Below are 16651 nucleotides of genomic sequence, written 5' to 3'. Positions count from 1 at the left end.
GGTCGAACCCACGAACTCGAGCTCAGCAGTTCGACGTCACAGCCACTGGGCTGCCGCTGCGGGTGTTTCGCCGTACTGGGAAGTCGTTCAGATGCACTCACCTTGGCGAGAAGCCGGCGCTCAGAGTTGAGTCTCCTGCTGCAGTCCCGAAATATGCTGTCCGTAACTGAGACCTTGCCCTGCGTCGCAAGCGCGCCATGTAGTACGAGCAGTTCTCCAGCTATATATATGCATAAACATATAACATGGCGGTCTTATTTCCCCTCACGCTCATATTTGGTGTAGGACTACATTGAAACAAGCGCTGTGTCCTCGTCTCGCCACTGTCTTTCGTCCCTTCTCGTGCGCTAAAAAACATCAGTTATGGAATACCAACACGCCCTAACCTACGCTCTTTCATGAAACAAGGTGTGTGTGACCGCGCTAGTTGGCAACCCATTGCAATTAAGCAACAGCGCACTAACAGTCGGAGGACACAAAGAGGAGGCGGACGCAAGCGCCCGTCTCTCTTTCCTGTCCTCCGACTGTTGGTGTCCATCGTAACTGTATATGGCTATAGCTTCTGGAAAAAATTGCGTGCGTCTATCGAGCCGTGAAGATCGAGAATTTCTCCCCATACGTGCAATACCAGGCCAATCGGCGGCGGAGGTGAAGCAGGCTTTAAGCACTCCGCCAACTTGCAAAAATAAGTTTAATACCTTGGGTTAAAATATAACCCGTACCAGTTATTCAACTGATAAGAACAGATACTACACTTTGACCTGCGTCGGCCATGTCTACGTTCGCACCGCCCTCTCTTTGTCGGTGTTCCAAGCGTTTGCGTGTCTCCTTTGCTTTCCTTCCGCTCTCTCGCGGTGGCGGTCCAGCAAGCGTGCTGCACATCAGGACCGCGAGGCGCAAGAAAATGCGAACCGCCCATGTGACCCCGATCCCGCACACTTCCAACGTTTCACCGGATCAGCGGCCAGGTTTCAGAGGGAGTTTGTGGGGAATCAATTTTGCGTGGCCTGTGTTGCGTCTGACCGCTTGTGGTTTTCGAGTGACCTCAGAACCATTACTGCACAGCGGAACGTTGACCAACGCGCTATCGCCTTGGCTACGGTGAAGCAGTGTGCGCCCTCGGGGTGCAGTGAGGTGCGTGATTGTCTTACGTGCCGGGATTCGTTAGTAAAAGGTGTCCTGCCGCGCTTCGCAACAATGCATGGGTATGTATACCCCCCCGGTTCCTCGTCGTCTTCCAAGGCTTAACATCGTGGAGGAGTGACTAGTCGCGCATCGCCTTCCATTTATGCGCATACGGCGTTTGACGCACGGCAATGGACAGCTCAAAAAGTGGTACAGCGCAACAAGTTGCGCTGTATTGTATGTTGCGCTGTACCAGTTTTAGAATGCAACACCAACTCGCCCAATCCTGAACCCTAATGGACCCTTCGCCATTAAGGGGCCCACATACACAGCTTCTCTAGCCATCCGCCTGTATAGAGTGGAAGCGCACGGAATTTTTTTCTATACATTCATGTTGCGTGCGCTCAGTATTTTCATATTTATTCTTATGGCTCATCCGAATGGTGTGTACTGCCCGGCACTTGTATTTCAGAGACCACCACCTCGAGAACATGACACCCACCTGTACCGCGTCAACAAGTTAAAACATTTCCTCGTTCATAAGGCAAGTGTCATGCCCGTTTGAAACGGGCACTCGTAGTTGTTGTCCGAGCAAAAAGAAAAGGGAAGAAAAAAGACTCACCAGCTCGTTGATTCCGATGCCCGACAGCTTGTTCCGGGTGAGGTCCATGATCTCCTCCTTGAGCGCGTCGATTAGGTTCGGCGTGCTGTGCACGGCCGACTTCATGCGCTCCGAGCGCGAATCGCCCTTGGCCGCCTGGCGCGTCAGGTGCCGGCCACTGCGCACAGTGAATAAGCGCGAACACGCTTACGAAAGCGGTTTGTCATAGAGCATTGTAGGAAAGTACGGCGAATCACTAAAAATTCTGAAGCTCCATCAAGGAAGCGTCCTACACAGCAAGTATGCTTTTGAAACGCCCGTATACTACTAGCCTGGACCGAAGCGGATGAAACGGTGGGAGGCCGTGGTGCAATGAGGCGAGCTGCCCTCCTCTCCTGCCTTCTCTCGTATCGCAGACGAGCGCCAAACTTCTTTTTTTCTTTTGTCACGATCTCTACCCCCGCATACCTTAAGGTTTCCTAAAAAAATTACTAGAGGGAATTCTGGCGCTTGCATCTACGGGTGCTGCAAGCACGGAGGTTTCGGCCAGCATGCGAATGGCGGGCAAGGAAGTCGGATTTCCCTAAACATAGTCTTTGCCGTTTCAAATGGCTTTGCGAATTTGAAACTTAATAAGTTTCCCCAAATTTTTGCGTTATAAGTGGAACGATTACTGGTGATCATGCAACTGTGCACGTATACATAATCATGCAACTTGCCGTGTTTACACAACTATGAGTGTCTGTAAATTCAGAAAAAGTGCAACAAATACCGCCACCAGAATGTGTGAAACCCCATACAGGAAGATTAGACAAATCCATGTGATAATCATCATCCCTATTGTAGCTCAACGACCACTGCACCAGAGTGAGTAATACTTTTTTGTAGCCAACTCTATGGCCGTTACTTTTCTTCTGACGACTTCCTTGCTTGCGTGTGTTTGACTAACGGTATGCGTCTTTTTCTTTGTACTTCTTTGGCGTTTCCTCAAAAAACGCGCTTTACAAGTCATCCAACATAAAGTAAATAGTGCAGAGTTAAAAGGTGGCAACGACGCAGTAAGGCAGCATTTTTAAGATAGCGCGAAGTTTGCGATAAATACCGTAATATCGCGCGCACAGACCGACGGCTGTCACCCAATAAACCACCGACATCCTATCAACATCCAGGTATGATTCAGTCGTCCACGTCTCGACATATCTAAACAGCAACCTACTAAAATTTATTTTGCAAATATCAAGTACCTGATGTCTTACTGACGTTCATTCTACTTTATAATTACTTTTTATTGGCATTACATACTCTCGTCCTAGAGATATAGCGCTATGTCGTATCGGGTGGGTGCATTTTAAGTTTTCTTGAAGATTTGTTTAGGATGCCGAATCTCTTGGGGAGTGTAATTAAAGTCTTGTAGTTAAACTTTTATGCGATATAATCCTTAAAAATTCTAAATTCCCCGATCTTTATTGCCCATGAAACGCCAATCCCATTGAATCAGGTATTTAAGTTTTAAAGAAGTGAAAGGTGGAACCACAGGTTCAGGTTAGACAGTGAAGGCTCGTAGAAAATTTTCAGATGATTTATTTATGTTGAGAAACGTGGCAGCCTTTGCCCATGGCACGTTGCGCTGCTGTTCACATGACGTCTAATGTGCTCTGTAACAACACTACAAAAAAAGACTTTTTAGAACGCAGCTCTAAGGCGCCCGTTCCTGTGGCGAGCGTCGGCGTTGGTGTCGGCGTAACCGATCGAACGAGCACAGCGAAAGATGAAAGCGATCGCGGAGCGCAGCGGTGAATGAAAGACGCGAGGAGGAAAGCGAAGGGGGAGAGTGCAACGGAACCATGAGGCGGAAATCGGTGGAGGAAGCTATGGCGAAAGAGCGAGAAGAAAAGCGTAGTGGGGCGACGATGGCTAGAGTAGCGCGCGTCATCTAGGAGGTCTGTCGGCGGTGGCTGATGTGAATCACGCCTACGCGTCAGCCACGCGCTGGCTGTCGCGATACCCAGATTAGCGAGGCAGTCCCGCCACATTCCTCTCCGCTTGCAGCATGCCGCACGAGACATTGTCCGCGCAAGTCAATATATCGCGAAATGAAAACACGTGTAGAGCTGAGCTCGAACTTCGCATAGGGAGTATCATATTCGTTGGTGAATTCTTTTCGAACCACACATGAATAGTTGCCCCTCCCCTAAAAGGTTCTTTTTCGGTTTCCCTACGACAGAATTCTGTTTTATCATTTGTTCAAATTATATTTGGAAACTATCATGTTTGCATATCACACGTATACATCTACACTGCCTATTTTATGATACACTCTACTTTTAATATTTGCATTAACTTAATACGATCAGTGTTCCACGCGGAAGGTCGAGGAGATATAGTATGCTGCGCTTCCTCGTCGCGGGCGTGTGCACTAATGTGTGCGCGTGTTGTATCTGTTCCTGCTGTGTGGGTGTTCTGCCGCACTGCGTCTACTGCGAACATTTTATTAAATTTGTCTTTTATAGTATATCGGTCGATCTGCTGTGGCACCTGTAATTATGGGTAGCTAGCGTCGAATGAAAAATATTTTACTGGATGTTCTATAGATCTCTTCATGCCTAAAGTGAGCATCTATTACGCGTCACATATGTTTAGCTGCAATATCATTACAACGTTGCAGTACTGTTGCCTGGATGAGACTTAGGTTATGACTGGTATGTATTTGTAACGTTGTTTGGATAAATCTAGATATATACAGGATGGTGTGCACTGTCTAAAACATCATGTTCTATGAAAATCTGCGGAACATAAATGGTTATCTGGCTGCATTTAAACGCTGGTTGCATGCAACAGTAAGCGTGAACATCCTTTACCGAAGCACGGCTTGCAACGGAGACGACCAGCCACTTGGAAAAGGGCGCAGACTCTCTGTGCTGGCGTTGTGGGAAAGGGCAAGGCAAAGAGAGGTATCCATGATGTGCGGACAGATGGCAAGCGATAGAGGGCGAGAGATGGCGAGTGCGTAAGCAAGCGAGAGCGCAGCTCTTCGCCGTAGTGCGTTCTTGGTACTGCACAACTCACAACTGAAAATACGCACGCGCTTTATTAATAAATTGGAGCTCAGTACGCTGTCTCCCAATGATCTTTAAAAATAAGCCTCCTCGGCTGCCCCCCGAGCCCTACTGCGCACGTCCAAAGCAATTAGGCACTACACATGGGTCAGAGTTTCAGCATTTAGGGCTATGTTATTTAGATGCTTCGGTAACGCAATGAAATGGAACTAAACATTGTGACCATAGCGTTGCTATGAAGTGGGCAAAAGCACAGTGCTCAGATCTGCTAACGCATGCACTGCAGGCACTCTTTCCAACGATTGCAATGTGTACGCCACTAAACGCGCCGTTGTATGCATGCAGACTCTTGACAGATATCGTTCCGCAGCGGTTGTCGGTGCAACTTCGTCAAACCTTACTGGATCTGGCTGCAGTGTTTCGTGTCCGGTTACAATTCGCTGATACAAGACTCAAAGACTACAGTGTTCGCGAGTTACGGTCTTGTAAGCGTAGTCCCGTAGCACTTAGGAAGAAACGATTGCACAGAAGTCACAAGTGCTAGTTGACACGTCGTGGTGGCCTCGTGACTATGGTGTTCAGCGGCTGAGAGCGAGGACGCTGGTTCGATCCCCGGTCGCGTTGGCGGGCATTTCCATGGGGAAAAGAAGCAAATTATTCTTGTGGATCGATCGGGCTTAAGTACACTTTTGAAGAACCCCAGCTGGTCGAAATTATTATTTCAAAGCCCTCCGCTGTGCCGTATGTCATAGCCCCAGTGCTTATTTGGGACCTTGAAGTTAATTTATCAAGCAAACAAGAATGCAAGACATCGAGCAAGCAATTATTCAATCAAGCAAGGGTCGGGACAACTCATCTTTTTCCTCCTTTCTAACCGTCGAACTTTGAGTAACGTCCGCGCTTCTCATTCACCTCAATCGCGACCCAATGTGCCTCGGAGACATATTTGACGATCATAATATTCCAAACCGCAATGAAATAATGCTTACCTGCTCTCGTGCCGCTCTTTTATAGGGCCGCTCTGGGCAACTTTTGCGTGAAGCCTCGAATCTGCAAAAAAGAAAAGAAAACAAGACCTCTCGCAGTAAGCACCCTATGAATAAGCCACCTCTTACATGCGTGCCAATGCGTGGGTAGTGGAAGCAAACCAAATAATGCCGATTTTATTCTTCGCTGGTATCAAAGCGCGCCACGGCTGGTCAACGTTGAGTTCTGCAATACCCTATAACTCCCACGTGGATCAAAAAGACAACAAATGTGAAGGGTCGGAAACGCATAATATCTTAAGTTATTACCAACTTTCTTCTCGAAAAGCCGGACCTGGCAACATCGACATTATCGTGGCGTGATGACAGTGACCAAAGTTTACTAACGCTACGTAGAATTCGTTAGCTATAGGTATGATGACGTCTGTAGTCAAATAGCGTAAAAACAAAGCGGGACGCCTACGGACGTCCAAACAGTGACGATGTTACATCATCTTCATGCCAAGAGTGCCGGGTCTTTGTTCAGACGAAGTACCAATTGAAAGGTGAATGCTTGGTGGAATGCAGCAAGCCGCTTCGCGCATTGCCGATGGTCTTTCAGTGGCGGGCAAACAGTTAACGTTGTGCTCAATCTGATATTTAATGCACGGTGCAGCTACTGGGTGTTACGACAGCTAATTGAATCCCTGTCGCGAGCGACGCGTGCTATACCCTACCGCGGCGCCATCACTGTCGCGACGATCGGTAGCACTCGTAACGTGATTGGCGCACGTATTAGCGAAGGGAGTCGCGAAATAGATCGCATACTCTGAGTTCTTTTAATTATCTTCAAAATATTCTTAACGACTGTTAAACACATCTTATGTACCATTATGCACAACACCTTAAGAACTGTTTTTTTTTTTTTTTTTTTTGCGTCAGTGGCCTCTCAGGCACTAAGTGCGACATGAACTGCATTGGTCGACCACACACGCATTTGTGCCATTTTATTTGAAAGTAAATGTCTAGAGCAAAGTATGACACAAAAAAGTTGGCGCAAGAATCATAACTCCTAACTTTTTATTTCCCTACTGTACATTCAAGAACTTCCGATAGTTAACGGGAATGACATGACGCTAAAGTAACGAGCTTTGCCGAGGAATACGTCGGATTTTTTTTTACCATTTCTTCATTTCTATCGCTTTCTTTTTCCAAAGTGCGGGTGCTATAACATGGTAGGCGGCGTCTGACTAAAGTCGGTGCACGTTTACCCTTTCGCGGTAATGTCAGCGACGGTGGCTGCCTGAGGCCCTTTCCGTTGAAGAACATTCGCTGCCGAGGAGCTGGCACGGGCACGGACAGCGTGCTCTGAAACAATAGAGAGTTTTATTGGTCGCAACGCTTTTTATTTTATTTTATTCACTTTATTTTATTTTACTGCCAAGAGAACACCATAGGCGTTAAAGAGTTGCTACACACTGCCTACGAGGAGAACTCGGTCATACCTTTGCGCGTTGTGTTCTTGAACTTTTGCGTATGCTAAAAGAGTCGGAGTGTCGCAGTTTCGCAAGAAAGGCGAAGCATCGAGTGCGATATCAAATGCGCAAACAGCTATACGAAGCAAGAATAGTGCCTTTATCGACCGTTTAAACTGGCACACATACGCTTACTAAACTAACAAGTATGGTGTCAGCACGCAAAGGAAAACATCAACACATCACACTCGAAAACCGCGGACACTCGCTGTCAAACGCTGGCGTGAGGAAGCGTGGCAGCAGCAACGAGCGAAGAAACCTTCGTGCTGTCTATCGCCTCAACTCAAAGTGCGCAGCGAGAACGCAGCGCGCACAAAGGTATAAGCCGTCGACGCACCTAGACTGCTCCCAACGCAAACCGCTTTCAAAGTAGGGCGCGCGGCCGTGCACTATGCAGTTGCTGCCAGAATACAACGCCGTCTCCGCCTCCCTCCCCTCCCCCCGGTGGCTTGAGCACGACGGAATACGGCGCGCTTCCTTGCCCTTCCCTCCATAGCGCGCGCGAGATTGAGCCGCCGATCATCGACTCCCCTCACACGCTTTCACTCGCACATACGGCATACGGCGCGCGGCGGCACTGCGATCGCTTTTGGACTTTATAGGGAACATCATGGCGACGGCGACGGCAAAAATACGCTTCGGGTGTCGATATAAGCGCCATCGCAATAAAAGTGTGGTTACCGTTAAAATGTTTGCCAGATTCGACCAAAGGGAGAAGCGTCGACAGCGATAGCAAAGTCTAGCGCTCCGCTTGGACTCCTCGGACGATGTTCTAACCATATTGCGGGCGTGACATGTTGGCGCGACGCAGGACGCAATGCAGCTCATGCCAGGTAGAAGGAACCGCCCCCTGTTGCCCTTCCCTGAGGGGAAGGGGAACAGTTATCATTTTTGCCAGTACCTCCGCCCTGTTATCAGACTGAACGCCGCACGCAACAGCCGCGTCACATCTGGGAGGAGCTTTGCGCCGATCCTAACTCTCTTGCATGCGTAATCATGCGAACGACAATTCAAATTTGCAGTCGAATATCTCGGAGCACAGACACGCTAGAAGAATTCTTGCAAGTGATACTGCGTAACAACACGACTACTTCTAACTCTTCAATACAATCATAGGCATTTACTGCAGTCAACAAAAAGTTAATCATTCAATTTTAGTTAATTAGGCTGCTGACAGCGATAATTATCATCTCACTTTATGTCCCCCTGCTCACATACCTTATTTGCACAGGTGATATTAGCGTGCCTCCCAGAGCTTAATTTTAAGAAAACCATGTAAGCTTAATTTTGAACACACGTTATGTAACGCTGCTGTCTTTTTGAGCAATTGCGGCTCACTTAGCACATATTGAGTAGTCGTATATGCCGCTATAGGTTAGTGGCTCGGATGGTTATATAACTACAAAAAGTGATGGGTCTGGTTTTTGCTTTTGTATGAGGTTTCTTTGGGCTTCGGGTGTGCTGTCGTGTAATATGGAACCTACACTATAGTCGTGACGGCTAGTGTCCTGCGAGTATTTAATCCGTCAGGATTAGGAGTGTCAAAACAGAAAAAAAGGTTTTAAGTGTGTGAAAAGTGGGAAGCCTGTGACGTGGTGTGTATATATATATATATATATATATATATATATATATATATATATATATATATATATATATATATATATATATATATATATAATTTTTTACGGTTTTACGTGCCAAAACCACTTTCTGATTAGGAGGCCCGCCGTAATGGAGAACTCCGGAAATTTTGACCATCTGGGGTTCTGTAACGTCCCCTAAATCTAGTAATCTAAGTACACGGGTGTTCTCGCATATATATATATATACATGGGAACTTGGGCCAAACTATGTATATACGCAAATTCTACGTAGCTGGACAGAACCAAGGTAATGTTTACCGTCGCTTGAACAAACTCAGATTATTTTTTTGCGTTCCACCTAATCAGATCATTAGCCTTACTTAATTAACCAACTTCTCAATTATTACAATTTGATGAAAAGTGTCAATGAGAAAATTGTAGAACAACATGCAAAACTCCTGATACAGTTTTCTGTTACTCAATAGGCGCTACATAAAAGTGTTTTTCTGAGCGTGAAAGGAGCTCGCGAATACGCGCAGTCACGCGGCAATTTCGCCTTGACATTATTGGTGCTACACGTCAAGTCAATACAGCTGCAGTTAAGAACTTTGAAGGAAAAAAACGAAGACAAACAAAAACGAGATAGTAAGAATGAACCTACAAATTAGATGAAATCTAACAGAGAAAAAGTTACATGGGGGTAGTAACAAGGGCGGTCTAAGAGACAAGATAGATAGAGAAGTTCTGAGGAAGATAAAAAAAAAGATTAAGCAGATTAATACAAAAATGCTTGAATGGCAAGCATGTATAGTGTACAGACAGCCGATGGAACCATCAATAACATTGCAGAAACTTCCGATAGATGCAGGCGCGTCCTGCGCTGTGCGATAACATTTGATAAGCGGTGACAAGCGGTCACCCGGAAAAGATAAACATGTATACGTCTCAATAGCATACCTGATTAACTCAAGCAGGCTAGGTATGTATTTGCCATCATCGCACTTAAAAGGAGATGCCAATAAAGCATCATCATCATCATTTGTTTCTCTTTTATCTCATACGCCTTGTAAGTGCAAAATATCACGCATTAATATTTAGCCAGATCTCAGACGGTTAAGATTTCCGGGCATTCACAAGCGGACATATTTTCGCTTCACATGGGAAAATATGGACCGTATCCACAGACACATTTTACGCTGGAAGTATTCGTAAAACAACCATTCCGGCCAATACTGATTCTTGACATAATATTAGCTAAGGCGACTGGCCAATGACAAAGTTCAATTACGAACGAACAGATATGCGAATTAGAACCCGTGGGCCGTAGCCACATAGCTTTTTGTTCATAAGTGATATTTGCCATTGGTCACTCGCCTTAGCTCATATTATGTCTAACATCAGTATTGGCTCCAGTTTTATCTTACGAGCAATTCTAGCGTAAACTTTGTTAATACGGGTCCTGCTTCGTAGTATCGACCATGCATTGTTCCCTGAATTGAGCCTGAGGCAGCCCGCGGAAATAAGGTACGCATTATGGTTCAAGCAAGCTAGTCGGCTACAAGCTAATAATAACAAGCTCTGCTTAAAAAAATATATACCTATATACAGTGCAAATGCCCTTCACTTCCGAAGAGGAGCCTAGCCGGCCAGAGTCAGCTCACAGCTTAACGCCTTTGCTCTGCTAATATAAGTGCTGGGGAAATTGCAAAATAAAAGCTCGTTGTTCCAAGCTAGAACACCATCTTTGGCTGAGACGTGAGATGAGGATAACCCATACAATTTCCCTTAGGCATTCAGTTTTCCTGCTGAAACCTGTAACACAAATAAAGATCTGTACGGAAAGGCAGCGGCTTCAGAGACGAAAAGCCGTTCGAGGTGAACCCTATTTGTTGCCTATGTTTAAGAGTGAACTACTGCTGGCTCCGCTGTCTTTCCGAGATGAAGAATGAAAGTGCACGGCGTTCTTTTTTTTTTTTTTTTTTTTGCGCGTGCAGCTTGTTTGCAATTCGACCGTGCGTGGCTTAGTCGTGCTCCCGCGTCGTCTCCGCGCCTGTCTGTACCTGCGGAAAGCGCAGCGGCGACGCCCTGACCGCCTCGGAGTAAGGCCTGGACAGGCGCAGGGGCGAGCTGGATCCGTCGCGTCGCACGCCGATGCCTCCGGCCTGCGGTGCCGCCCCCTCGCGGTAGAGCAGCGAGTGACGGGGGTGGCCACGTGCTGGGACGGGATCCTCCATTTGCGACAGCTTCCGCTCCAGGGTGGTGCTCGTCTGCGCGTTATTCGGTGGGAGGCCAGTGAATTTGCGATCTCTCCGCTGCCAAGCCTCTCGTACGCCAGTGACCGGAAACATTTCACGTTGGTGAATGGCATGTAGAGGCAATCACTTTGAGGACATTTTCGCTGGAGATATCGTACGTTCCCGCTTACAGCAGGCGCGTTCGGGCATCGCAACACAGCCAAAAAGCATAGGTTAATTCATCTCTATAACAGCGCTATTCTAAATTAAATTAGGCAGTCACTAGACGGATAAAAACGACCTGCAGAGCCAGTTAGAGCAAGTTTGAAAACACGATAAGGCAGTTGATTGATTAGAGGAGCTTATAATGACATAGCCATATAAAGCCGCTGAGCCAAGGCGGGAGATGTTGAACGTTCAGTTACCCAAAAAAAAAGCTTAACGTCAATATAAGATCGAATAGAACAACAAAAGTTATAACAAGGACATTCTCGGGTAATGCCGCCATATTTTTCCTCATTTTCACCGCATGGTTCCGCCAGGGCCTAGTGAAAAGCTCACGGAGCAACTCTCGCACCAGCGTTTAAGCATAAAGTACGGCAAGTTCACCATCAGCAGCGACAGGCTACATTGGATTCGTACGCGCAGCTACGGACACGCCTATGCACGCGTATAGAACAAAATTTCGTGCTCAGTAGTAATTACGTGCAGCGCTCGCTAGACCTGATACAACTGCTTGGCCGGGTGCCCATTGCCACCATGATTCCCGCGCTCTGCCAGAATGAACGCACGGCTACGCATTCAACGGATGCACTATAAAAACGAATGAGTTCTGATGCCTCTTCTATTACGAGCGTAAGTGCAAGTTACGTATACAGTAGAGTTCCGTCAGAAATAACTTCACGGGACAGAGAAATATGTTGGTATAATCAGAAGTTTATGTTCAGATAATTATTCCGCAAGACTGAGAATCTGCTATACCTGGTGCGGCCAATTATTCACCACCCTAAAAACTACATGAAATAATATTAAACGAAAAAGCAGATGCGAATATCTGGTGCATGTATACTATCGCGCTCAATATAAGCGATGCTCTCGAGAAAAAATGTGGAGAAGGTGTCGCCATTTATACCATGCGTGTATCCCCTACTTTCCGTCCTCTGCTTTCTTCGCGGAGCGATAATACATTAGCCCACCGAGCAGCTATTGCTCCATCGCGCATATATTGTCTTTGTTGCTTGGCTTCTTATAATAAGTTTAATACAGATCGGGCCTCGTTGGGGTGGGAGGTGGGGCTTCCCTCCCTTCTCGTTCTCATACGTGCGCGTGCGTGTGCGTGCGTGTGCGTGCGTGCGTGTGCGCGCGCGTGTTTGTGTGTGTGTGTGTGTGTGTGTGTGTGTGTGTGTGTGTGTGTGTGTGTGTGTGTGTGTGTGTGTGTGTGTGTGTGTGTGTGCGCGTGTGTGTGTGTGTGTGTGTGTGTGTGTGTGTTTGTGTGTGTTTGTGTGTGTGTGTGTGTGTGTTTGTGCGTGCGTGCGTGCGTGCGTGCGTGCGTGCGCGTGTGCGTGCGCGTGCAGGTAAAGGAAAGGGTAGTGTTGCTCACTATGGAAACCTCAATGCGAACCTCCATAGTGAGTTCAGTGTTTCTTAAACGTTAGCTAGCAGTCAGACCCATTCCTCGAAAGATATCAGCGCTTTAAGCCGGTACTTGTCCCGGAACGTCACAATCCTTCACATTCCCAAACAGAATGACGCCCACTTCTAATTATACCTTCCTTGCACATGCGTAGCTTTTCACTTGAGAAGGTGATTTCTTGATGTAGGGCTTATTGCGGTACCGTAGCCACTTACATGAGGCGAGGATATTGTCTGCGTCTGTCATGGTGTACCTTGTGTCGGTATAACGCACGGATTCCGTCTGCTCGATTCTATTTGTTTCATTTCATCCCCCGTTCACAACCAGCCTATCCCGAAGATAACGTGGACGGAGCGCGTCTTGAACAACTTACGAAGCGCTAAATAGAAAAGCGTTGTAATCATATAATCATATTCAGTCGTCATATAATCCCCGCCCTGTCCTGTCGTTGGTTATGAGAACCTGTGCCTTCTCGGTATACTCGACCAGGGAAGAGGGTCGTCAAAATCGGGATTCACAGCCAGGAGATCTTTTATAGGCACCATTCGCTAACGCAACGCCGTTCCTCTTGGAGGTTTCGCTGTGGCATGCAGAACGCGCCGTAACGTTCGAGGGAGAACCCACCTTGGTGAGCGCCACGACGTCCCTGGAGAGCGCGTCCATGCGCTGCAGAAAGAGGCGTTCCTGCTGCGCGAGCAGGCGGCTCACTTCATCCCTCTGCTGCACCAGCTGCTGGGACAGGCTGGCCAGCGCCGCCTGGCCCTCGGAGAACGAGCCGGGAGGCTCGGCCGACAGCTCCCAGGAACTGGCCTCGCCGGCAGCCGCCACGCCGACTTTGCGGCCGCCCACCGCCATACTGTCGCACTTGCGCTGCAGCTCGTCCAGCCGGCACAGCAGCTCGTCGCGGAACAGCAGCTGCCGACAGGGAGTGGAGGAGAGGTCAAAGATACATGGCTGTACCTCTCGCTGTTCGTCTAGCGGGAGCATATTGGCCTCCACTTCATGTTTCGAGCCAACATCGGCGACCAAACTCCGAACAGCGTGAGAGAGAACCGGAAAATCAGACGGCACCACAGGTGGGCAGTATAACCGAAACTCACTCAGATTTACTCTCAAATTCGTTTTTTTTTTCCTTAGGGCTCTCTTGTACTCTGAGACCGAAAATTCTACTCAGGCGTGCTTACTCGGATTCGCATTCACAAAATTTTTACTCAGCCGGGCTCACTCAGGCTTAGACTCACACCCACAGGAGTCGCTCAAGCTCACTCAGACTGCAGGCTCACGCGTATATGTACGAGTCTCAGTGAGTGAGTCTACACGTGAGCGAGTTTGCCGACCTATGGGTGGCAGGAAGCAGTAAGCACACCTTCCGCGGTACCATACGATTTTTTTCCGCGCCGGAAAAACTGAAAATCAGTTTGATGCATTCGTTTCTAACGAAGTCAGATGCAGCGCCGGCTTACACATCCGAGCGGTTCACATTGAATAAGAAAGGAGTCATCGGTAGAGAACAGTGTAGTTTCAATCGGTTTGAGGCGTCACGTTCAAGTGCCTGAAATAGTCAACGCCGCTGAACAGAAAGCTAAATATTTTCCGAGATAACGGGCCGCGCTCCAACCTATCCAATATACATGTGCTATATATTCGATCCGTGCGCATAATACAACGTTGGCACAACACACGTCTTCTGCGCAACTTCGAGGCCAGCGCCTATTTCGCGCTACTACGTAGTCTCTGCCACTACGAACGCGCGCAGCAGCTGCAGCAGCGATCGTTCCGCTCACTTTGTCCTCGGCGTGGTCGTCGTCCTTCTGCAGCAGGAGGCCCCTGAGTTCCTGGAGGCCCCGGTGCAGCTCGCTGGCGGCCGGCAGTGCCGTGCCGGTGGCCACTCGCTGCCACTGCGCCAGCAGGGCGTCCTCGGTGGGTGCCGGCTTGTCCGGGTGCCGCCGCACCACGTGCGCTTGCAGGTACGCCAGGCTGACGAACACCTTGCGGCAGTAGGGACAAGGCTGCGACGACACAGGGCAACGGAGCTCGCTGTCCAGGCACGTCTGTACGGCGGGCGGCCTCCGCGCAGTCGTTCCTCTAACTGGTAATCTATACGACCTCGTAATGCTGTATTCATACAGGACGGGTCAGATCGCCGAGGAAGACCGCAGGCGAGAGAGAAGCGACGGAACTGCTACAAGCTCGCAGCTCGGCGGCGGCGTCCTTGCGTGCGGCATGCTTCGACGACACTGACCTACGTTATGCTTGTAGGTAGACTCATCTTACAAAGTGTCCCGTCGGGCGAATCAAGCTTCAGATGTTGACTTGTCAGCAGATCGAAAGGTCACGCTAGTGATTGTGTGTCCTTTCTACCTGTGCGTCCGTCTAAGCGGAGCAGACTAAACACTGAGCTAAATCTGTAAGGTCGTGAGAACAGCGCGGTAATTGCGTCGCATATAATGAGCGTGCCAACGCCGGAAATACGCCGGAAACGCACCCTACATAGCTGATGCCACTGGCTCACGCGCTTGCCTCTAGGAAAGAACAGGCTGGTGGCGTACGCGTTGTAGTATAGTGTGCCCCGGCTAACGTTAGCCAAACTGCTTAGCGAAAAAGAATATTTAAAAAACACATCGCAAGACGCGATCTAAACACCTATAGCGTGCGGTCGTCACACCTCTGACGACTAAGCACCGTAGGTTTTATAGTTGTATCTTGCACGGTCCATCTTAAATATCTTTTTTTGTTTTGTAGAACAGCTCGCCTAACGTTAGCTGGGGAACAGGGCATGCATGCCCAAATAGCGTGACAGCGTGCATAAAGTTACGCAACTGCTCCAGTGAGTGCCAAACGGTCGGAGCGTAGCATCTCCAGCTGCTGGTTTTCAATGATGCGGCGTCGCTTGCGGTTCTCGCGCTGCAGCTCTCGTATGGCCTCCTGGTCGCAGATGCGGAACTTGCGCTCCTCTTCCAGCGCCTGCGTCGCCTCCGCCAGCTGTTCTTCGGTGTCAGCCAACGACTGGAGCAGGAGATCCTGCGAGTACTGTTGGCCACAAGGAAAATCCAAGGAAAATGGGTACACGAATTCCCCGAGAAATGAACTTTCAGCGAGTCAACCACGGAATGATCTGTGACGATCCAGGGCACACATGATAAAAAGAAAGAGGAGGAGGAGGAGGAGGAGGAGGAGGAGGAGGAGGAGGAGGAGGAGGAGGAGGAGGAGGAGGAGGAGGACATTTTAAGGACGAGAGAGGAGGAGAAGTCGGCCTGGAGAGCGTGTCTCTAGGCTGCTACTCTTCACTGGGGAAAGGGGAAGTGGGAAATACAGGGAAAGGTAAGTGGTAGGTGATTATGTTATGGTACTTTGAGCTACTATATACACATTGTTCAATATGCGGATGGGCACTGTAGACGCAATGCACGCAAGAGTAATCTTGTCCACACAAAAAGTTATCGCGCAAACACATTTCGCACTTATTGCACGTCTCACAGGTTCTAGAGGCGATCGTCTAAACCAGTCTCGCATAGGAAGTTCAAAAGTGACTTAATGGCACGTTGGGCACAGTCAACACTCCTCCACGCACCCAAAAGCTTTTCTTCCGAAAAGGGGCCTGAGTCCAAGCAGTCAACAGTAGACTTGAGTGTTCTTCGTTCGGCCGCATATTGAGGGCACACGCAAAGTACGTGAGCTATTGTCTCGGGAGTGTGACGGACGCTACAGTCAGGGTCCCGTGTTTGTCCAATGTTCTAAAGGTATTGGGGAGTGTATGCCACACCAAGCAGTAATCGATGAATGAGTGTTTCCTGGCCTCTCCGCAACCGAAGTGGAAGCCGGAATCGTAAACCAGCGTCAAGTCTATGGAGGCGCTCTTGCTGAAGTTCGGGGTTGTCCCAATGTCGCGCCATAGAAGTTTTGATGGCGTTTTGGA

General features: G+C 48.5%; 1 protein-coding gene and 1 pseudogene across 1 annotated transcript in view; both read right to left on the bottom strand.

Annotated features, from left to right (window-relative positions):
- DZIP1 (DAZ interacting zinc finger protein 1) overlaps nt 1-16651 on the bottom strand; it is a 62175-nt gene that overhangs the window by 25741 nt on the left and 19783 nt on the right. Inside the window, exons 7-14 of the mRNA XM_075683882.1 lie at nt 15556-15765; nt 14520-14744; nt 13360-13650; nt 10929-11135; nt 7019-7115; nt 5772-5832; nt 1748-1904; nt 102-179 (exon numbers count right to left, since the gene is read on the bottom strand). Of these exons, the coding sequence (XP_075539997.1) occupies nt 102-179; nt 1748-1904; nt 5772-5832; nt 7019-7115; nt 10929-11135; nt 13360-13650; nt 14520-14744; nt 15556-15765 (1326 nt within the window). The remainder of the gene's footprint in view (nt 1-101; nt 180-1747; nt 1905-5771; nt 5833-7018; nt 7116-10928; nt 11136-13359; nt 13651-14519; nt 14745-15555; nt 15766-16651) is intronic.
- Nucleotides 597-774, bottom strand: LOC142576922 (U2 spliceosomal RNA; annotated as a pseudogene).

This window comes from Dermacentor variabilis, chromosome 3 (genome assembly GCF_050947875.1).
Source record: "Dermacentor variabilis isolate Ectoservices chromosome 3, ASM5094787v1, whole genome shotgun sequence".
Lineage (NCBI taxonomy): Eukaryota > Metazoa > Arthropoda > Arachnida > Ixodida > Ixodidae > Dermacentor > Dermacentor variabilis.
Note: the sequence above shows the minus strand (reverse complement) of the source record. Positions and strands in the feature narration are given on the sequence as shown.